Below are 22,843 nucleotides of genomic sequence, written 5' to 3' on the forward strand. Positions count from 1 at the left end.
CTTTGGAAAATATACACCTAAATAAAAGTGGTAGCAAAAGTCATAGTGTCTGGCATAGTGGGAAAATGGAAGGTGTATCACAGGCTAGCTAGCTAAGTGACCATGGTTGGAATTTCTGCTTGATTGGGGTCTTCTAGAAGAGTACCCTCCTTAGACCACCTTTTACTCCGAGAAATGTCAAGGTTGAATGGCGTCCATTGCTCTTACTCCCCTCCAGAGGAAGCTGAAATGCAAGTTCCTTGGGTCAGAGGTAGCTGCCCATTCTTTGGCCATGAAGAAAAACTTTTAGGAAGAAATATTGGTTCTTTTATGTTAAAATCAATGGAACATTTTGCCAATTCTTAACACTTCTCTTGTTAACCAGAGTCATCCTACTGCTTTTTAAAAATTTGTCCAGTGATATCCAATGAACTGTGACTTTGGTCCCAATTTTTAGGTAAAGGACATATATTTTTTGCCATACTTGAAATATGTTTAAGATAACTTATGATTGACAAGAACTAGAAGTATAACTTATTCTGTATTTTAGCTCTCTAGTCTGAAAGGACCCAGTGAGTGTTAGTTGATTAATATTTATCAATTATATGATGTTAATATAGAAAGACCACCCACACAGACTTTTAAATCCTTTCAATCTGCTTCTGTCATTGTCAAATGTGGGTCTTTGGGTTAAAGTGTATCCCAGTGTGTTTTTCCATAACCTTTGAGAATACTGATGTGAAAATACAGTCATTCATATTCAAGATCAACTAAGGTTTACACTTTATTTTGCCTCTAGAATAAATGTGCAATACCACTTTATCAATTTTGTAAGGTATATATTCTTAGACTCAGAGGAAAGTGGTAAATTTTACATGACAAGCTGGAGAATCTCCAAATGTTTATTAACTACTAGAAATGGTAGGTAGGTTGAATAACAGGGGGGGATAAAAGAATGACCACAATAAATAACAGTAACATTTTCTCTGAACTTTTATGTAAGATTCTGCAAGGCTATATGTAGATACTCTACAATTTTGAAGTAATTTACAGAAGCATTGATTAGCTGGAATGGACTTTAGAAATACTCTTTATACTATTTGTTAAGGAAGAAACTAAGACTCTTAAAATCAGTCAACCTTCCTGTGGTTGCATAGTAGTAACAAGACCAGGACTAGAAAATAGTCACCTCCCTTCCCGATCCACACATACCAGTGTTTATTTCACCTTTACTGTTGAATTTCTACATGCTTTTTAATAGTTGCTTCAAATAAATGGATAATAGGTGGCCAGTTAAATTCTCTATAAAGTTTCCTAAACCCCTTCCAAATTTCAAACCATTTAACTTTTGCCCTTATTTTTACAACAGCTTTTTGCCAGAAATCTTTCTGAGATTCATGTTTTCCCCCCTTAAACTTATTCTTCTATTTCTCCAGGAGATTTCTGTATCAGCCTGTTCTTATTATGTGACATGTTTTTGACCAAATTTTAAAATAGCGTTATTTGGTTATGTAGTGACCAATGGAAATTTGAAGGATTTCTGCCACAAATAAGTAGAATAGTGTGATTACTTACCAGCAAGCAGGCAGAGTGGGTGGATGGATGCATGGTTTGGAAGGGAGGGAGAGGTAGGAATTTACATAGAAAAAAAAAAACCCCACCAAAAGTGATACTTTTTTTTTCTGTGACATTATTAAAGTCACACTAACTACTTATGTTATCTTTGGGAAGTACAGATGAATCAATTCAGATTTTTTTAAATGAGCTCAATATAAAATAATGTGTTCTTTTTTCCTATACTCCTTTATATTACCAACAACAATAACCCAGCCTAGCCTAGTAAGTGTTGAGGATGTTAGCTGTAAAAATAAAATGAGTTTATTCCATTTGAGATTGATCACTGATCAATTTTTTTGTTTTTTTAACCTGCTGGTAAATAGCACTTAGAATCCCCACATGAAGAGCGAGTATCTAATGCCTTACATTCTGTGGAGGTGGAGTTGCAGAAATTAACAGAGATTCCTTGGCTTTATTATATCTTACACCCAAACGAAGATGAGGTATGTAAAATTTGGTTTGTTTATAAGTGTAAGCTTTCTGACAATAGAATTTGAAACCATCTTTTGAAAAAGAGATATTCCAGGGAAAATGAATTTTGAATGCTACTTTCAATGTGCTGCTCCTGAGCAAGCGAGAAAAAGGCTTTTATCTTCTGGGAATCAGTACATCTTCAGTACATGTAACATCGTGCACTTTTATTTTAAGAAGTCATCAGTTCAGCAGTGTTTTGCATTTATTCCTGCATTGTCTGCAATATCAGAATGAGTTTTTCTTCATTTCGTGTCCTGAGAACATTCTCTTCTTGCTCGACCCGAACAGGAGCCCCCCATGGATTGCACCAAGAGAAACAGCAGAAGCACAGTATTTCGTATAGTTCCGAAATTTAAAAAGGAAAAGGTTCAGAAACAGAAGACAAGTCCACAGCCTGGTAGGTGATCTGCACTCGAAGGGAAAGTATAACATTATGGAAAAAAATAACTTACTAAAGCAGTGTCACCAAGGTGAGGAAAATGTTCTGGAGCTACTGGGGCGCCTGGGTGGCTCAGTCGGTTAAGCATCCAACTTCGGATCAGGTCATGATCTCACAGTTTGTGAGCTTAAGCCCCATGTTGGGCTCTGTACTGACAGCTCAGAGCCTGGAGCTGCTTCAGATTCTGTGTTTCCCTCTCCCTCTGCCCTCCCCTGCTCACACTCTGTCTCTCTCTCTCTCAAAAATAAAATAAACATTAAAAATAAATTAAAAAAAAAAAAGAAAATGTTCTAGAACTATCAGTGGTGACCATTGCACAGTACAAATGTACTAAATGCCACTGAACTGTATACCATAAACTGGCTAAAATGGAGAGTTTTATTTTATGCTCATTTTACCATAATAAAGTAAGTCATATCATACCCACGAGAAGTCCAAAAACCAGTAAGAGGCTGTAGTTATGATGCACACAAGAAAACGGGGTGGTCGCTCTGTTCAGCGGACATCAGTGCATCTGTTTAGATGGTCCTTTGTCCTGCTTAACAGTTCAAGGCATCAGTGGATAGCTTGTTTTTCTTCTTCAAAGTTCAAAACGAGATTTTGATAAATGAAATATAGAAACCTTCATTTACTCCTTTAACTTGCTAAATATATCTTCCACCCAAAGTTATGTGTTCTCTTTCTCCTGTTTCAAAGACGTACTCCACCACTTCATCCCCTCAGTAAAGACAATCTACCGTGACACTTGCATTCTCAAGATTAAACTCTGTCTTCGATGTTTGTCTTGTTCCCTTTCCACCTTCCCCTAGAAATTACTGTTAATGCTGTTCTAGTGCTAAAACCCTTTCACATTCTGCATATGTGACAGTAGGTGCCTTTCATAGTCAAGTCATTTTACAATCCTTTTGAGTTTAGCTAACACTTTTTAAGAAGTGACACATGACCTTACTTTTGACAGCCGTAGAGCGGCTATTGAAGGGCATTTTAAAACCACATCGGGCAAATAAATAAATTTTAATTCAGCTAAGCAATGTTGAATAAGAAATATAAAACCACAATTATCTATATTGAAAAATAACAATCCGACTGATCTTAGCAGTATTGACAGCTTTTAGAGGACATTAAAATGATCTAATGCATTTGGTGCTATAATTATCAATAATTACAATTCCAAATAGTAATAGAATCGATAAAGATGATACTTGAAGACAGCAAGACCCAAAACAGATGTCTGTGTAAAACTCAGTACACCGTGTCAGATTTTATATTTTAATTAGCATTTGTAGCTCATTAAATGACAACTAATATCATCTATCGTCTTTAGGACATCATCAGAGCTTATTTCGATCTTGTACTGTTGCACCTAATCATGAGAAATACATTTTTTTTTCCTATTGTGTAGTTTGGGTGCCCAGCAGTGATGTCTTTGCCTAGTCAGACCTTTGTGTTGATTGATGGTCTGTAACCTGCATGGGGAAAAACAAAATTGGAGTTTTGTTGAAACAACACCTTTAACCTTTCCCTTTGCTAGCACTGCCCGCTGTCTTCTGTTTTGCATCTTCTTTGGCCAACCTTTGCTTTGTACTGCATTGAGCATGTAGAAATTAAGGGGGTTTTGCTCTTAACTTTGGTAGTTCAAAAATGGGGCACAGAGGAAGTTGCTGCTTGGCTGGATCTGCTCAGTTTGGGAGAGTACAAAGAAATCTTCATCCGTCATGACATCAGAGGGGCTGAACTTTTGCATCTGGAAAGGCGAGATCTTAAGGTATTTCCTTTGTGCTTCTCTTCTGCTTTTGAAAATTTCCTGGCAAAACAGAACCCTTTATCCTGCATCTCTTTTGTTATGTGCTTCCAGCTTGGCTTCTGTTATGCAAACGTGCAGTAATCTAATATGCATTGTCCTGTGGTTGGAGTTCCTTGTATGCTTTTTAATCAAGAATGTCAGCAATATGTTCCTATCAAGAATCATTCCCTGATTATTGTAGCTAAAGCTTAGCATGAAGTTAGTAATTTTTCTCTGCATCCATCCATATGGCTGTTCCTGTGCTAATATTTCCAAACGGTTCATGTTTCCATCGGCTCATTTTATTGCGTTAGCGTGAAAGGTGGTAATTGTTGCTGAAGACCACTTAAAATCTAATCAAAGATTAACAACTACAACTTAATTCAAAGTACCAGTAACAAAGTCTTCCTAATATATGCAGCTAAATAAGAGCCTTAACAGCAGTGGCGACCTAGAGTCCTGTGATTTCGTTGTGTTTCTGACTGCCCTTTCAGAAGTTAGTGAACAACTAGACCAATAAATTCAAATACCCTTTCCATGACTTACTGTTAAAATTGTATTATTCTCAAAAATAAATATATTATTTTCTTTAGTAAATCAAGTAAAAACTGTGCTTCGCTCTTGGTGGAATGCAGCTTAGAGCCTCTTTGCTATTTATGACAGAGAAGGAAAATCATTAATTAGTGGTATGCAGCAATTTTCCTGTATTTTGGGGGTGGAGATTGCCAATGGCCAAACCATTGAGAGTATTCTCTCTCAAGGTTACGAGTAGAATTTTGTCACGTTCTATTTTCTTACCAAATGCTGCCATTTTAAAATTCCAAGATTGAGTAATAAGAAAGTGACAGAGCCTTTGATATATTATGGAGTGATCCTTTTCTTGTAGGCCAGGTTCTGATTCACATGGAATTATGGTACAGTAAATTTCTAACAAATTTGTAAACTATTGTACCTTTATAAATATGTTAGCAGAGATCTTTGAACAATGCATGGGTAATCTATAGGATTTTATAAAACAGAGTCATACAGTTTCAGCACATTAAAAGCAGACACCATTTATATGTAAATGTTTTTAACCAGAATAATAGTAAAGAGATAGATTAATTAATTACTGCAGTTGAGAGTCCCAAATCTGGAAAATAGCAAATACTGCTAAAGCTCATAGAGTAAAGGTTGGCTTCAGAATTTGGAATGAGTGCACACAAAATTAAGTTTAAGGCATCATTGTATCCAAGGATAGTTTCTTATATCCTTGGCAGGCAGCAATATTTGTTGACTAGCTACTGATTGATATATTATGCTAGTCTCTCTTTGCATTTCATTTGCAATGAATAAGCATATATTCAAGGAAAAGAGTGTATGTGTATGTATATATAAATATATCTGTATATGTTATATGTATGTATATGCACCTATAAATAGACACACACATACACAATGAGTAAAGCAAATATTTGCAAAATGAAAAAACAAACTCATAGACATGCAGAGTCAAAGTTAGAGTGATAGGCCTTGGATGGAAAAAAGAGTATGAGTAAAAAGCAAATGGTTAAGAATCCTTTTAGTAAACTTTCTCTTTAGCTTTTCAGGGGACTTTTTGTTCTACTTTGTTTTTATTATTTTTGTCTTAATTGTATTTTTTTAAATGTTTATTCATTTTTGAGAGACAGAGACAGAGCATGAGTGGGGGATGGGCAGGGAGAGAGGGAGACACAGAATCTGAAGCAGGCTCCAGGCTCTGAGCTGTCAGCACAGAACCTGTTGCAGGGCTTGAACTCACAAACCATGAGATCATGACCTGAGCTGAAGTCAGACGCTTAACCAACTAGGCCACCCAGGAGGCCCTACTTTGTTTTTATTTTTAATACAAACTATATTCTTTCCCTTAAAACTTGTCTTTTGGAAATCTGTATTGACACAGTCCTTTTTAAATCTTTTGGTTCTAAAACAGGGTATGAGGGAATAAGGAAAGGAGAATAATGTTACAGAAAGAGCCCGCTGTAGGGCAAAGCCGTGAAGGTAGAAAATGAGGTCCCTTTGCTCTCTGGGTGTAGCTGTAAGAGGGAGCAGACTCCTTAGAATAAAGTCTACAGATGTTAGTAAAGGATCACCCACTCCCTGGGTAATCTTAACCATTCCCCTTGCTTCAGATATGGTTCATGAATATGGTAGTGGCTCACAGGTTTGGATTTACATCCCTGACCTCATTTGAGACCTCTAGGATTATATCACCCACTCTACTTGAAACTTGCCTATCACACAGGGATGTCAGTCTTCACAGGACAAAAACCAAACCTGGTTCCTCTGTCCCGCCCCATCCCTGCTCCTTCTCCAATGTTCTACAGCTTAGTTAACCATCCCTCTCTCTCTCCAGGTGTTTAAGCCAGAGAAACCCACAGTCCTACTCAACACCTTCCTCCTCATTCTCCTTTTCCCCTAACTCATTAAGGCTGTCACCAAGTCAAGTTTCCAATCTCTATCCATTTCTCTTTCTGCTTTCCTCAGTCTCGCTTCATGGTACCACCGTGCTCACCTGTGTAAGGTCCATAGTTTCTAACTGGCCTTTCCGCTGCTACCCTTGCTCTCGCTGGTCCGTTATCCACACTGCAACCAGAGTGATATCTTAACATCAGATGTATCACCTTTCAGGGACTTCCCATTTCTTTTTTTTTTTTTTTTAATTTTTTTTAATGTTTATTTCTAGGAGAGAGAGAGAGAGAGACAGCGTGAGCAGGGGAGGGTCAGAGAGAGAGGGAATCACAGACTCCGAAACAGGCTCCAGGCTCTGAGCTGGCAGTCAGCACAGAGCCCGACGCAGGGCTCGAACCCACGAACCGCGAGATCATGACCTGGGCAAAAGTCGGACGCTTAACCGACTAAGCCACCCAGGCGCCCGGGGACTTCCCATTTCTATTAGAATAAACATTCATATCATTGTGAGACCTGCAAGATTCTGCCTATTTATTTAACCTGCTGTGGAATCACTGGTCCCTTGCTGGACTATACTCCATCCTCCCTGGCCATATTCCATTTGCTTAAAAATACTAAACTCTTCCACACCTTTAGGGGTATACCTGCTACTCCCAAACACCTGCTTCTCCCACTACCCCTACCCTGCCTAACTCCTGCTCAGATCTTGGCTCAAGAGTTACCTTCTTATTAGCAAGACAACTAGAGATAGCATTGTGACCTAGTAAAGATGAGAAAGGAAGAATATTTCTAAGGTGCTTCAGCAGACAAATAAACTGATTGCATTATTTTCCCTCCAGGAAGACAGTAGGCAAAAGTGAGAGACACCAAAGAAAATGGTAAAGATGCAGTGGTTTTGTTTGTGTGGTTGGTTTCTAATTTTTTTTTTTCAATTTGGAAAGATGTATATGTGTGGCTACGAAGGTAACTGAATATCTACAAAGTATGTTTTTGCCAAATCAGGCCTATTCATCCAAAGAAAGAAAAGGAAACATGTAGTTGCCTTAAGATTGGTTATGAATGACCTGGTGTTGGGGCACCTGGGTGGCTCGGTCGGTTAGCTGATCAGAATTCAGCTCAGGTCATGATCTCACAGTTTGTGAGTTCAAGCCCCACATCAGGCTCTGTGCTAACAGTGCAGAGCCTGGAGCCTGCTTCAGATTCTGTGTCTCTGTCTCCGCCCCTCCCCTCCCCTGCTCATACTCTGTCTTTCTCTGTCTCTCAAAAATAAACATTAAAAAAAAAATAAATGACCTGGTGTCATGAGAAAATATTTTTCAGGTTCAGTAACATATTGTAGAAGTATGACCCAGAAATTATCTCAAGCTTGAAAAGAATGCTCACTGTAGAAAAAATATTTTCTAGAAAGATTCAAAATTGTCAGTTAAAAAAAAAGTGTCAATAGCATTGCTGCTATAAAACTCAAAGAGCCCATAAAGTATCTGGAAGAGAGAGCACATGTGTGCACACACTTAAAATGCTCTGATGTATTTCAATTAAAGCTTAAAAATAAATAATGCTCTTAGCCTATAAAATAGAAAGGGTATTTGGAATCTTTATCTTCTCAGACACATGATTTTGTGGTACGTTATAATCCTATTTTCTAGACTACTTTGGAAGCCATCTTTTTGCTAATTTTCGAATATACCAGACCCTCTGTTTTATACAGAATTTGTTTGACTTCACCTATTAGCAAATTGATCATGTCCATTACATTTAAATTAATTACAGGGGTGGGTGCTGGGTGGCTCAGTCGGTTAAGCCTCCGACTCTTGATTTCGGCTCAGGTCATGATCTCAAGTTTCATGAGTTCGAGCCCCACATCAGGCTCTATGCTGACCGTGTGGAACCTGCTTGAGATTCTTTCTCTCTCCCTCTCTCTCTCTGTCCCTCCCCTGCTCGCTCGCTCTCTATCTCAAAATAAATAAACATTTTTTAATAAAAAAAAAAAACTGATTAAGCAAAAAAGAAAGTACAGGGTTTGGAGGCTTTCACCCTTTCTTTTAGTTTTTCAGGCAGTGAACATCATGGCTGTCTGTGTACACCTCCTTCATTCTCGCAACAAGTATTTCTTTGCCAGGTGCCTGCTGTGTGCTGCACACCCTGGAACCATCCTCCACTTCTGAAGGCTAAATATTGAATTCTTGACTCTTTATAGGAAGACAGTTCTGTAAGAAACAAGAAGAGTTCTGAGGAAAAGAACCCACAAGTGTTTTGAGGAAAAGCATCAACCCACAGATAGCTACGTTGATGTAATTTTTTATACGTCTGCATTACAAAGTAGAAAGAATATTTAAATTGTCCACTCAAATCAAAGACTCTAAGTGTAATTATAAATGCACTTAAATTCCAAATTTAGGTGGTGGCCACTGATATCTTTCTTTAGGATTAAGGCTTTACGTTTAAGCCTACTACTTTAGGAAGGACATGTATGGTTTCCGTAAGACTGATTGTGGGTGCCCTGATGTCACACGCCACTTTTCTCTGAGTTCCCCAAAGGACCTGTGTTTTAAAAAGAAAAAAAGGGGAAACTAATGTTAACTCTTGAAGAACCGTATTGAATATAATTTATGATAGTGTTGTATTTAAGAGTTTGTGTAGGATGTGATTTTTTTTTTTTTTTACTGGTTGGCAATTTTTGCTTTATTAATTGATTTTTAGAGTTTTTGCTTCCTAAACCATTGAATATAAACTAAAATAAATGAACTGGATGCTAATTCTACTATTTGCTGATGCAATATTTAAACCTCTGTCTTCTGTGGTCAATAAACTTCTCTCTTTTCCTCCTCTGTCTTTTTTCTTTTTCTCTTTCTCCCTTTTTTCTTTTTCTTTCTTTTTTTTTTTAGGACCTGGGGATAACGAAAGTGGGTCATATGAAGCGAATTCTCCAGGGAATTAAAGAGCTTGGAAGGAGCACTCCTCAGTCTGAGGTGTAATCACATTGGTGCTATTCCTTGGAAGGGAAGTAACTGCTACTTAATACAAAACTCTTGGAAGCAATTGTCTGTTTCTGTAGTTTTCTGCCTAGAAAAGTAAGCACCACGGGGCACCTCTATGGCTTCATATTTTGCTGTGGGTGAAAATTTTGGTTTGAGGTTTTAGAAAATATTTTTGGGCCAAAAAATACATTCCACAAAGCCATTTTCTTATTGTGCAAACTTGACATGTTCACATATGCTCATATAAGTAAGAAGGTGGGAGGAATCTGAGACAATTGCATTGTCTAAAAGGTAGAACTGTTTACTTTCCTTAAACCTGGTCGGGTAGAATGTTCTTACTATGTGACTGCATAACAATATGTGGCTAAAACTTCTTGGGTTTCACTATTAGAAGCATCAGCTTCTTCCTTAAAATCGTTGGTTAGGAGATGAAGATACAAATTAAGCTGTGTTTTGAATGTTAGATGGGTGTCACCTCAGATTCCTAGCATTCGGTGGCCATAGAATGTGGTTAAAACCCCTCAAATACTATGAATGAATGCAAACCTTAATGCACGACATTTCTGCCTGAATTGTCTTTCTTTTTCTTGCATGTCACATGTAATATCGTAAAACTTGGCTTCAGTGTCAGTTTGAATGTAATTTAATTTATTACTATCTAAGTACCTTTTTGTTGGTTAATGGCACCTTTCTGTTCTTTGATGTGGGACTTTGGATAAATATTCTGTATCTGAGACTTTGTGAACATGTGTCTGTGCCGTAATCGACAAATGATACACATTTTATGCAAGCCAGTTTTATGTCACTCTACTGTCAACACTAGGTATGCACATTAGGAAAATTTTCTGGAAATTTTCATAAAAGTACATGTTCTGTTGCCGAACAAAACTTCTTATAGCTTCCCAAACCAAAATCCCCACATTTTGTTCCTATTTTTGGTTTTAATTTAGTATTTACTTAATACTCTGTTTGCATTTATACTATAGTGGGCTGTGGACATCCAGGAGTTTTCCAAAGGTCCCAGCTGGGAATTGTATACTGATTGGTCACCCAGACTCACCCACTAGCTAGAGTGACTACCAACACAACTTCCCAACAAGAGATTTACATTTCTTCTTAAGGGCTTTTATCTCAATTCATTCTTATACCATTATTACTGTTATCTCACTTAATTCTTATATGAGGTAGATATTATTTTCCTTTTTCTAAACCACTATACTTCAGTGTAGCTCATTCGGAGTCAACATACAATTATCAAATGTTTGAAAGCCAAAGGCATATGTGTTAAAAGCCACAAAAATATCCTCAAACCATCTTTCTTTAGACATTATGTACCAAAATTTAATTGTAATATTTAAAAATCTCCTGTATAAGAGAAGTAAATAGGATATTGACCCAGTGATGACAATTTTCATGAAGTAGCCTTCTAAGCAGGCCCTCAGCGGATACAAACACACACATATACATATACACGTATATGTGTCTATACACATATATACATTTATATGTATATTCATACTTACATACACATAACCTTGAAATATACTCTCATTGATATTTTCTAGATAATTATTTGCCAAATACTTAACAAGAAATGTTAGCAGGAAAGTGTTTAAAATAAACTATTGTCAGACATAATTTAATTATAACAAAGAAGTTTAAATATTTGACTCTTTATTCTTATTTATAAATTGCATATTTAACTACTGCTAAAATCACAAAATTAAGACATCTTAAAAATAAATGAGCCTGATGGGTTCCTGACCAAATACGTGTGGCTATATATTTTACCTGTCTAAGTTGTGAATAGGTAGAAAATTTTCAAAGGAAGTTATATCAGATAGCATGAAAGAGTAAAAAGCCACTCACTTAGTAAGTGTAATGTTTCCCTCACCTGTGAAATCAAAGGGCTTCTTTTCCAGTCCCTTTATAACCCCCATCCCCCTCCCCTGCAAGTTGTCCTGCTCTTCCAGGCATTTCCCTGTGAAATTAAAATAGAGATGCCAGAGTCTCAGAACTCTGCCAAGGTCACAGATGCCTGCCCAGCTCTACCAAAAAAGGAAATGTAGGCGCAAGGAAGCATGGAACTTAAGAATGAATTAATATAAAAATCTTTATTGATTTCCACTCACCCAAAATACCCTTTTGCTGATAGAAAAGATTTAAGCTATTACATGTTCAGTAAGATGTAAATGGTTACATTTTTTTGGCTGATGCTGCTCTTTTTACCCTTAGGTAATAACTCTTTATCTATGCTGTAAAATCTCAGTTAATGGACTCTTGAGTTAACTAGAGTTGTCCTGCAGATGGCTTTTGGATGAGGGAAACCCTTTAAAATGATTATTTCTGTGTCTTTTTTTTTTTTTTGTCATTAAATAAGAGCAGACTTTCCTGTATGTTTTGTCCGTGCATGGCAGTGTAGGAGCCATATGACTTTACCCACACCTGTTTGCCAAGAAGGTGTCCTCAGAGCCTTCGTAGGCCCCTGTCAGCGTCAAAGAGGAGCCAGCTTCTTATAGTAGATGGAGCTGCAAGTAGAAAGTAGAAAGAGCTTCTCTCTGGGAGGCGATCACAGTTCAGGGGAGGGCAGGTGTGGCCTCTGTACCCTGATCCATTCAGAAGCTGAGGTGAGAAGCTTAAGCCCGCCCTTGAATGCCAGCTGTAACTGCACTGTTCCTCCCGGCTACGCTCTCCCACACCTGGGTAATTTGGGAGAGGTGAAGGGGAATCACGGCCAACATCCATTTCCTTCCAGTCTTATTTCCCTGAGGAAGAAATTGCTTTTTTTTTTTTTAAGATTTTATTTTTAAGTAATCTCTCTACGCAACTTGGGGCTTGACTCACAACCCCGAGACCAAGAGTCACATGCTGTAGTGACTGAGCCAGCCAGGCGTTCCAAAACTTGCTTTTCAGGGAGGAAGGGGACAGGGTCAGGCCTAAGTAAAATCTCAAAGGACTCAGTTCTTCCTCTCAGTGTTATTCCACCTCCCTTTCTGAGTTTTCTTCCCAGCTCCTGGCCTCCCATTCCCCACATGCCTCAGGCAGTGACAGCTGCTCAAGTTCACACAAGCTGTGTGTTTACCCTTTCTTCATCAACTCTCCCACTACAGAATGACTGCTTTTACCTCTCCCCACTTGAGTGACTGTTGTGGATCCTCTGAACAAAGTGCTAGGAAGAAAACTAATTTTATAGTTTACATTTTATAAAAGCAAACTTGCTAATCTAAATGAATTGATGGGTTAGATAATTTGGGGACCGTGATATAGATTGCTCTGGCTGAGAAGAGATGACCTGTGAATGTCGAGGCCCTTGCTGTCCAATACTGTAGGCACTAGCCACATGTGGCTATTTAAATTTATGTTAATTTAATGAGAAAGTTAATTTCACCATTGCACCAGCCACATTTCAAGTGCACAGTAACTGTAATAGACAGTACAGGTGTTGAACGTTTCCATCATTGCAAAAATTCTACTGGGCAGCACTGGTCTAGATCATTGCTACTTAAATGTGGTCCCTGGGCCAGCAGCATCCATACCACCTAGGAGCTTATAGAAATGCAGAATTTGAGGTCCACTCCAGGCCTACTGAATTCCAGTCTTCCTTGTAAACAAGATTTGGTGGTGGTTAGTACTGGCCTAGCCACCTTTTATCCCTCCCAGGTGTTACGGATCTGAATTCTTCAAAAAGCCCTCAAATAGCTCACTTCCCAACCCGATACTTTCTAGAAATCTCAGAAATGAGCTTTAACTCATTCATCACCTTCACTAAGTTTGCTTCTCAATGCTTATTCCTAATTCTGGTTCTAGGTAAACCCTGCCTCCCTAAGGGTTATATTTTGGTAGCTAAGGTAGAACAGGGGATGGGCGGAACCATGCAGCTGGCCTCTCTCCAGCTCCCCACCTCACGTTAACGTCACCAACAGTCTGCATTTGCTCAGTTTCTTGCTAATATCGCATTCTCATTTGTTCACAATTTAAGTCACAGGGAACATTTCAGAAGAATATGTACTGAGATAAGTAAAGACCGGGTCAGTCTCCTACAGCTTGTACATTTCACTTTCTCTTATCAGCAGATTATCCTGTTGACATACTTCATGCTTGAGGATACAAACAGCACAGGCACATTAAATGAACCAGAAAAAGAAAAGAACCAAAATGATTCCAAGTAAACTGAATGTGGCATTAAAACCCTCAGAGAAGGCGCATTTTGTTGGACTATTTTTTTTTATTAATGCTAATTTATCTTGATTTTCAGATAGTTAATAATTCCTTAAAATAGTACCTGAGGTATTTCATACTTTTGATCTTCAAAATACAAACTAATTAATTCTGTAATAAGATCTTTCCCAATGATTTATTATCAATAATGCTTCACTTAATAATTGGTACATATCGATATCATTTACCAAAACATTACTGGCTATAGATTCTTTAGCTAATTTTAATGAATAACGAGGGCACCACTTGAGTCTTGATAGAAGTTATTTTTAACAGAAATCAAGAAAGAAAATATTCATGCAAAGCTATGACTTAGAAAATTACTGTGGAAACTTCTAGATGCATCATTTCTAAAGCACATTATCTATTACCTCTGACTGGGCTGCCAACACAACGGACTCTCATTTTCTACAGATGTGAATCCTGCAAGGATATGGTTTTTCACTAAGGGTCCATAAATGTTATGTCTCTCAACCTTGACATTTAGGATCTCTCCTGCCCTTTCCCCACTCAGCCTGCATTTTGCAGATGCAAGCTGGGTAAATCCATGGGTTCAGAGTTTGATAAGAATACAAGTGGCAGTTTTAAAACACCCACGTTTTTAAAAATCAGTTGAAAAGAGTGAAAAATGAAGAGTGAAGATTCCTCAAATACTAACTATTGGTCAGTGGAATCACCTCCTTGGGCAGTTCCCGTGGCACTAGGTAGCCACACCTCCCCCCTCTGGCTTCCCCTCCCTGAGGGCCATGGGGCCTGGGACTTGTCTCCTGCTATGGCATCTCCCAGGTGACCTTTGTATAGCAATCTCTGTGTCAAATGGGTAAAATGATGCCTTTGCAATAGGATGCCTTCCTTAAGAAACACCCAAAACTTTAAAATGGCAGAGATTATTGGTTTTTATATTACCCAAAGCGTGCTTTACCTTTATCATTGCTCCTCTTTATTATTGTCTCCAAATTTTGTTTAGAGACATTTCTGTTAGAAGAAAAAAACTATAAATGTTTATCATTACAAAGAACAGAGAGATAAAAGACAGCTGGACTGTACCTATTTGTATACTTTCTGTTACTTTCAGTAAAATAAGTTTAACAGTAACTGAGACTTCATTCAACTCAGTGACAATGTTTAAGATAAAAACCCATATTACTACTGTAGATGGACAGATTGATTCACCTTATGTAACTAAGATATTCTATTTACATATATTTATATCTTCTCTCAATTTTTTTATGCACATCCAAGTTTAAGTTGGAAAAATAGAAAGCAAGCCACTACTTAAAAGCTATTAAAAACTCCACCTAAAATATTTCATTTTAGCTACAAGTTATTCATTGTATGCGAATTTATAAATAGCCTGGGTATTTCATAGGAACTGCATTTCAAGAGTAAATTAACCGTACCTAAAAGAATATAGGGATACTTTTAAAATGCATTAAGATAAGATTCATATTCCATTGATGATGCTGTTGAAGTAGGATAATGCAGTTAGATAAACAAGCTAAAAAGAAAAAAGAATATATTTTGTGGTCCTTACTGTATGCACTATTGTTTACCACAGGTTAGCCATATCTAGTTGTATATTCTAAGTATTAAGCTGATATGTAGCTAAAGATTTCTTACAGTTCTGGTAACTGGTAATTAGTGCTGTGAAAGGTTTTGGTATTGTAACATTCCCAGTTTTGTGAGTTATATATTGTATATTGAAGATGATTAATACATTGGAGTAATATATTTATCTAGAGCTGGGAAGATATGATAATTAATTTCAGATCTTCACGTAAGTTGTATTGAATTTGTTTCTTCCTCTTAAGTGAGATAAAAGTCTCACTTTTATGTTAAAATGTCTATTTATACAACAGGTTTCTCCTTTTACTGGTTTTGTTAATTTTCATATTAAAATTTTTCTTATCTTTTGATACCAAAATAATTATCATGCTGGTTATTCAAACTGCCAAGATGTATTTTAGTTTGCAGGAGTTTTGGCAGACAAAATATTTAATAACAAACCAGCTTTGTATATTTTGTGGCTTTGGAGGCGAGAATTTTACCTTTGAATCTCTGTGTTAGGCAGTGCTCCTATCAACAAAGACAGTAATAAGACAGTATTACTTGTGATCATCAGTAGAAGGTTTTCTCAAGTTGTATAAATCAGTGCATTTATTTATTATGTTGTGAAATTTAATCTTTATACAAAATGCATACTCTAGCTCTTTTCTTTGTTACTGCTGTTGCTTAGGGTATAGTAGCTCTGTTAATGATACTCACGTACTTGAAGCACTCATTTCTGTCAAACAGATGCCCAATTTTTTTTCTTCTTAAAAAAATGATTTTTTTTACCGCCATAGGTAACTGAATAGTAACAGGGACTTTGTTAAAAAAATAACTTGCATATTTAAAATAAGTATGGAAAAAGGCATAAAGCCAAAATAAAATCACCAATATTAAGAATTTAATGTAACCAAGGGATTCACTGTGCTATATTTTGCCAATGTGTATTTTATCTTCAAGTGAGAACTTCTTTCCTGTGATAAACTTTCCATTTTTCTTTTAAAAGAGATCTCCATGATTGTATAACACTCGACTGAACACTGAGCTTCTTGAACCCCAAAAGTATCACATACTTCAAGGGGCCAGCTTCACATTCCAGGGTGAATTTTTTTTTTAATATTTTTTTATTTATTTCTAGGAGAGAGAGAGAGAGACAGCGTGAGCAGGGGAGGGTCAGAGAGAGAGGGGGATACAGAATCTGAAGCAGGCTCCAGGCTCTGAGCTGGCAGTCAGCACAGAGCCTGATGCGGGGCTCGAACCAACGAACCGCGAGATCATGACCTAAGCGAAAGTCGGACGCCTAACCGACTAAGCCACCCAGGCGCCCCTCCAGGGTGAATATTTTTAAATGCATGTTTGCATTTGATTCTTGTCTACTGTACACATAGTAACCATGATGGTTAATGCTTTGTTTCTGTCAATTAATCCAGTGGGGTTTGAATTGAGTTTTGAGTTATTTTTGTTTAAAAAAAGTATTCTTTGTTCAACCCTTTAAAAAACTAAAAACTTAAAACATAAGGGCATAGCCTACCAACCAGAATAAAATCACATGTTCTGACTTAAGGTGAGGCAATGTTGTATACCAAAGAAACCAATTTAACAAGCGCTAAGTTCAACCATTTTTTTGTTTTACAGTGTGAGCAATAGGTGAATTATGAACTATTTAAGAACGATAGTAGGAGATTATGAAGTTATTATAATTGTAAAGATACATAATTTCATATTAATTTTACTGTTGTATAAGCAATAATTAAAGGCAGGAAAAATATATGAGAAACATTATATGGAAATATGGAAACATTATAAAGAAAATGGAGCTTGAGCTGGTAATTTGGCAAAGATTTGGAAATGAATAGTTTGAACATAGATATCTTTCACCTTACATGGTAGAAGCACAGAACACGTGTTTCATGTCTAGTAGGAACAGTACTACAAAAAACAAAGAAGTTACACTGATGATGTCTGAGACAGTGTCTGTGTGTCACCAAAGTAGCCAATGATTACAGGGAGCTCATTCTACTGTTGCAATTTAGAAGTCACTTAAGCAAGTAGTTTGGATAACTCCTCATTTGTTTATTACAAAGCAAATGTCTGTACTTTGTCAACTTTGTGATTGACCGAGGGAGAATGAATCAGAAGGACTTAGCTAGTTCCTATAGAATATTTGTAAATGTGGATCAGACCGTACCACACAGGGTGAGGAGATTTTCATGAACTTGCTAAGCCTTGAGATTTGTTAGCAGTGATAGATTTTCCTTTTATTTGAAACAACAAAAGATTGTTAAAACTTACAATAGTATAAACAGCTGAATTATATGATTCTGGAGTTGGATATGTGGCTTAGATTTATTTGGTTCTGTAACTGATTCTGGCACTGGCTATGTCTTTTCTACAAACTATGTATGTTTTAGTGTTTCAGTTTTCCCAATTAGAAATGGCACTCAAAATTATGTTATAAATACTTAGTAATTCTTCTCTTACAGAAGAATTTATATAAGTGTGAATCATACTTAAATTTACCAACCCTTTTTTTTAAGTCTATTTATTTTGAGAGGACAGAAAGAGTGGGTAGGGAAGGGGCAGAGATCCGAAACAGGCTCCACTCTGACAGCAGAGAGCCCCATGCAGGGCTCAAACTCTCAAGCTGCAAACAAGATCATGTCCTGAGCTGAAGTCAGACATGTCAACTGACTGAACCCCTCGCCCCTTAAATTTACCAATTCTTTCCCCCTGTCATTTTATATACAAAGAAAGACTTCTAAAACTATAGCATGAAGATTAAAGATCCAAATTAGTATCCTTGATGTTGAGTTTGAAATGAGAGTGAAATTACATTAATACTCTCTATAGCAGAGTAGAGGATGGGTATTTTCATCTGTTTACTATAGATTCATAGTACTCACTTAAAGGCAGGCTAAACTCTCTTTTCCAAGATGTTCAGAAATTCAGATTAATTTTGTTATTTCTACACTCGCCCCAGTTTGATAGATTTTTTTAAATTAAGACTTTCATGTCATTTCTTAGATTAACACCCCAAAGAGGAAAATGTCACTTTAAATCAGTGGTTACAAAAATGAACTGTGACAGCACTTACTCTCTGTATTAACTGAATTCTGATTGGTTTCCTTGCTGTTTGATCTGAAGCATTAGCTACATTTCCTGGCTGCGGAATGATAGTCCCTCATGAAAATACCTGCAAAACTTCCTGTAAAGAAACTAAGCTAGAGAATGCTTTAATTATTACCATACTGGAAATCTGAGTACAATTAAGGGGAAAGAATTAGAATAACCTCATTAAAATCCTTAAATACAGATGAGGGTTAATGAATATTGACTTCTATTTTTCCTAACATTTGAACCCAGCCACTAACTGATAACTTAAAAATCTTGTCCCCAAATCTGATATTTATTACAGCATAACGGGATAACTTGGAACACCTGGCATCCCCTTCCCCTAAAGATGTTGAAATTATAAGAGGTTGTGAGCTGCATGATACAGAGAAAAGACCAAAGCAGAACTCGTTTGCAGAGGATTTTGATCGGTCTTAATGACACAGCCTAGTTTTCATGAAGACGGGTCTCTGAACAAGGATTTCATAATGATTTGGTAGAGGGACAGGAAGAAAGTATTGTTCTGGGTATTTGCATCTCACAATGACTGATATACAGATGACCCTAGTATAATTAACATTAATTATAAATTTCGTTAGAACCTACCCTGTTTACAAGTCTGTTGTGCAGCAATTTTTTAAATATACATAATGATAAATGAATTGCAAACTTGGACAGTTCTTTTGTTTCCTCTCCTTTTTTTTTTTTTACTTGAAAAGCTTTCAAAAAGCTTTTGAGAGATGACATAGTTTTCACAGCAACATGATATGACTGCCTGCTTCTGCCAAGAAACCCCTGAACTGAAACATGGAACAAAATAAGTGCTTAACCCCAATCCCGGTTTTGGAATGTGTGAGCAAAAGCGTTACATATATCAAAGTTTTCTCAGTATTTATGCAGTTGCGTATTTCATTTTTTGTCCATCTAAAAGTTGAATTGGTATTTTCTGTTCTATTTCTAATTACATGCGGTAAAGCCATAATTCCATTGCCGTGGTTCAGCCCTCTACCAATACAGACCTTCAGGATTTTTCTCTCCTGTGCTTTGCCATAGGTTTTGAGCAACCGATTTTCCTACATACCTTCTTTCTTACCTCTAGTTCGTCTTCCACATGGTTGATGGAGTGGTCTTTCTGAAATACACATTTGCTCTGTCATTCCTTTGGTAAATTTCTTACATAGGTTCTCCATTTTTTAGAGCGTAGCAACATTAGGTTGTGATAGATAAGGGTCTCTATGGCTTTGCCTCTTCCCACTTGTTTTAGCATCCTCAGCCACCGATTCCTTTTTTGTAATTCATTGTCTTAGCATAATCACTTGGCCATAGATCAACTCATTCAAAACTCAGTTCAGATTTAACTTTCAGTGAAGCTCTACGCGACTTCCCCAGCCAAGGTTAAGTATTTCATTCATGTTCCGTAGCATCTTGAAACTTTCTCTGTAAAAATAACATCACATTTCAATAATTTTACATGTGTGTGCGTGCGTGTGTGCGTGTGTGTGTGCTTGCCTTCCCCACCCTACCAAATTTCTCTATCTTTGTAGTCTCAATGTGGAGCTACCATATAATAAGACTTCAATAAATGCTTTTGAAAGAATGAAGGTCCTATGGAACCCAGACTTCTCTTTAATTTTATACTTTCACAAATATGAGCTTAGAGTTCCCTGAGCCACATGGGGGGGGGGGGTGTTCACGAGCAGGTGAGCATGTATGCACTGGGCATGAGTGCCAACAGGAGATAAACCTCAAGGAAGAGAGATTGTTTTGAAAAGGATAATCATTTGTTAGTTTTTCCTCAGAAATATTTACCAAATCTGAATTCTTGTTTCTAAAAACGAGGCTTACAAAATTTTCAAATCGCTGTCAAATTCTTGTTTGTAGTTCATGAATATGCCCTAAAGACCACCTTGCACTTTTGAGGACACATTCAGATTGTATATATACAATCTATATAAACACATGCGTTGATCACCTAGACAAAATAATGAGATTTGAGAAAGAATGAATGAAAACCAATAATGAAGGTGAAATTTTCTCAAAAGTAATAGCCAGCCAGAGATCCAGACTGAATTGGTGTGATGTCAGGTCACTTGTAGCTAAGGATTATTTCACTTTTCATGATGCAAATGTAGGATGGCTTGTTTGCCTGTCGCCCCTCACCCCTTTAGAACATAAAGACTAAAATCTATTACCTAAGGGTTTGTTCTGTTCTTTTCTGATTCCATAAAACCCTTCAACCACATCCCCAAATCATGATAAAGATCGACACAAAAAGTTCTTTATCGTTAATAATTTCTAACATTAAATAGTAATAAAAAATGCATGTAATTAAATTAAATGCCCTCTTCCTTTGCTCACGTGAGGGACATTTTTCTCCCTGCTCTGTTCGGGGCACTTGATTCGATGCTGGTAATACAGTGAAATAGGCTGTCTTCAGAATTATTTTCTACAGTTTGGGGGGACAATTTTTAAACCAAATGTTTCCGAGGTTATTTTAGAATAATCTCATTCCACCAAAAAAAAAAAAAAAAAAAAAAACAAAACTCTGTGTTGTAAAGAATTAATCCCATTTTTATGTCCAGTTTTTGTAATTTCAGGTCAGCCACAAATAATTTTTCACCATCACCCGTCAAGTATATCTTTCCTCAATCCTGAGAAACCCCATTTCCACAACCATAGGTGCTAGGTGTAGTCCACGTGGCTAATAGATTTGTAGAACATGAATTCAATTTCGAGTCCATTTTAGGAAGGCATATATCCTTATTAATGCCGTAAGCCAAAATATATGGCTATAAACCCACAGCAGAAGGAAAAATTATAAAGTAATGCTTTCTGGTATACTTCAAAGATTCCATTTGAAATTAATGGATTGATATTTCCACCTCAGTTATTTTTAATAGGGAGTAGGGAGTAATAATATTTAACAGGTTGCATACTTATCTGAGCATATAGTAAATATACTACAAGTATTTGTATGCCACAATGCACTGACATTGATGAAAAAAGCAGAAATAGTTGAGTTATAAAAAATTAACTTCTCTGAATATTTAATGATGGTCAGGCAAGAGTTTCCTTTATGAGAAGGAAAAAAAAACCTTTATCTTTATTGTCAGTAAGTATGGAAAAAACCTTAATTGTATGTATATTTACATTTTGATAGGCATAGTTTGAAGTCATTCTTTCCCATCAGTATAAAGTATCAACCATTTCTTTGTTCTCTAGCAAAAGAAACTTCTTAGTTTGATACAACTTCCCTCTTTGTTCCATATCGTAAAAGGTCCACAAAAGGCCAAGGCTCAGCTGGACACTTATTTTACCTTCCAATAAAGATAATCATAATCTTTTGCCTCCTGTTTATCATCATGTTGAAAACCTAACAGTGTAGCTCCTTCTGTCCCTTACACTGCAAAAGATAGTTTAAATCTAGCCTTTGCCATATTATTTATAGTTTTAAGAATTTACTACATTTTGGTAGTCTGTTTTGAAACTTTTACTTGTATCTGAAAGATGCAGATCATGTCTATTTATTACACAATGGGCTCTGTTTGCTGCAGAAAAGAGTGAAACTTTAACTGCTTAGCACACTTGCCAGTGAAGTATACCTGACAGAGCAGAGGTTGTAACTTTGGCTCTAATTACTTTTAATAATGGTAAGAAAATGTGTTTTGTTTGTTTACATGCTGTTTACAATGGCATAATTTTTTAAATATATACAATTGAGATATTTATTGCATACTATTTTAAAGATGTTTTATGTGTTTTCACCTTTGGAATATATTGTTACAGTTACTTATACAGATAATTTGGGTGGCTTTGTTAATGTAGCTAGTAATTTTTATGACTACTAAGTGACCAGTTTTCCGTGCCTTTTATTGTGGGATGCATGATTATGTATTTATTGTACGGAAGTCACTGATGTGTGTATTTTTGTACTTTGCTGAGAGTAATGGTTGATCTCGATGTATATGATGATGAGAGATGCCTTTCCCAAAGGGCACTGCCTTGAGATCGTCCTTCTCAAAATAAAAAGAATGCATTTGAAGAATGTGTGAAGCCTACTTTCTTTCTGGGGGGAAATCTTATTTTTTTAATTAAACTTTTTATTTGGAGATCATTGTAGATTCACATACAGTGGTACAAAACAATACAGAGGGAGATCATGTGTACCTTTCACCCATTTCCTCCCTGTGATAACATCCGGCACACCTCGGGTACAATATCACAAGCAGGTTGTTGACACTGACAGAGTCCAGATGCTGGAGAGTT

At 36.8% G+C, this 22,843-nt stretch overlaps 1 protein-coding gene across 5 annotated transcripts in view; it reads left to right on the forward strand.

The window, feature by feature from the left end:
• Positions 1 to 22,622, forward strand: part of DGKH (diacylglycerol kinase eta) — a 182,211-nt gene extending 159,589 nt beyond the window's left edge. For 3 of the 5 annotated variants that reach the window (XM_039257079.1, XM_039257077.1, XM_039257078.1), the window contains exons 28-31: positions 1,920 to 2,039; positions 2,359 to 2,467; positions 4,144 to 4,274; positions 9,608 to 10,434. In XM_039257079.1, coding sequence (XP_039113010.1) covers positions 1,920 to 2,039; positions 2,359 to 2,467; positions 4,144 to 4,274; positions 9,608 to 9,697 — 450 coding nt within the window. In that variant the 3' untranslated portion in view covers positions 9,698 to 10,434. Of the gene's footprint in view, positions 1 to 1,919; positions 2,040 to 2,358; positions 2,468 to 4,143; positions 4,275 to 9,607; positions 10,435 to 18,881 lie in introns of those variants that run through there. The other 2 variants (XM_039257081.1, XM_039257080.1) reach the window with 2 other exon arrangements.
• The last annotated feature ends 221 nt before the right edge of the window (positions 22,623 to 22,843 follow it).

This window comes from Hyaena hyaena, unplaced genomic scaffold, assembly GCF_003009895.1.
Source record: "Hyaena hyaena isolate Hyena2069 unplaced genomic scaffold, ASM300989v1 scaffold_598, whole genome shotgun sequence".
Taxonomy (NCBI): Eukaryota; Metazoa; Chordata; class Mammalia; order Carnivora; family Hyaenidae; genus Hyaena; species Hyaena hyaena.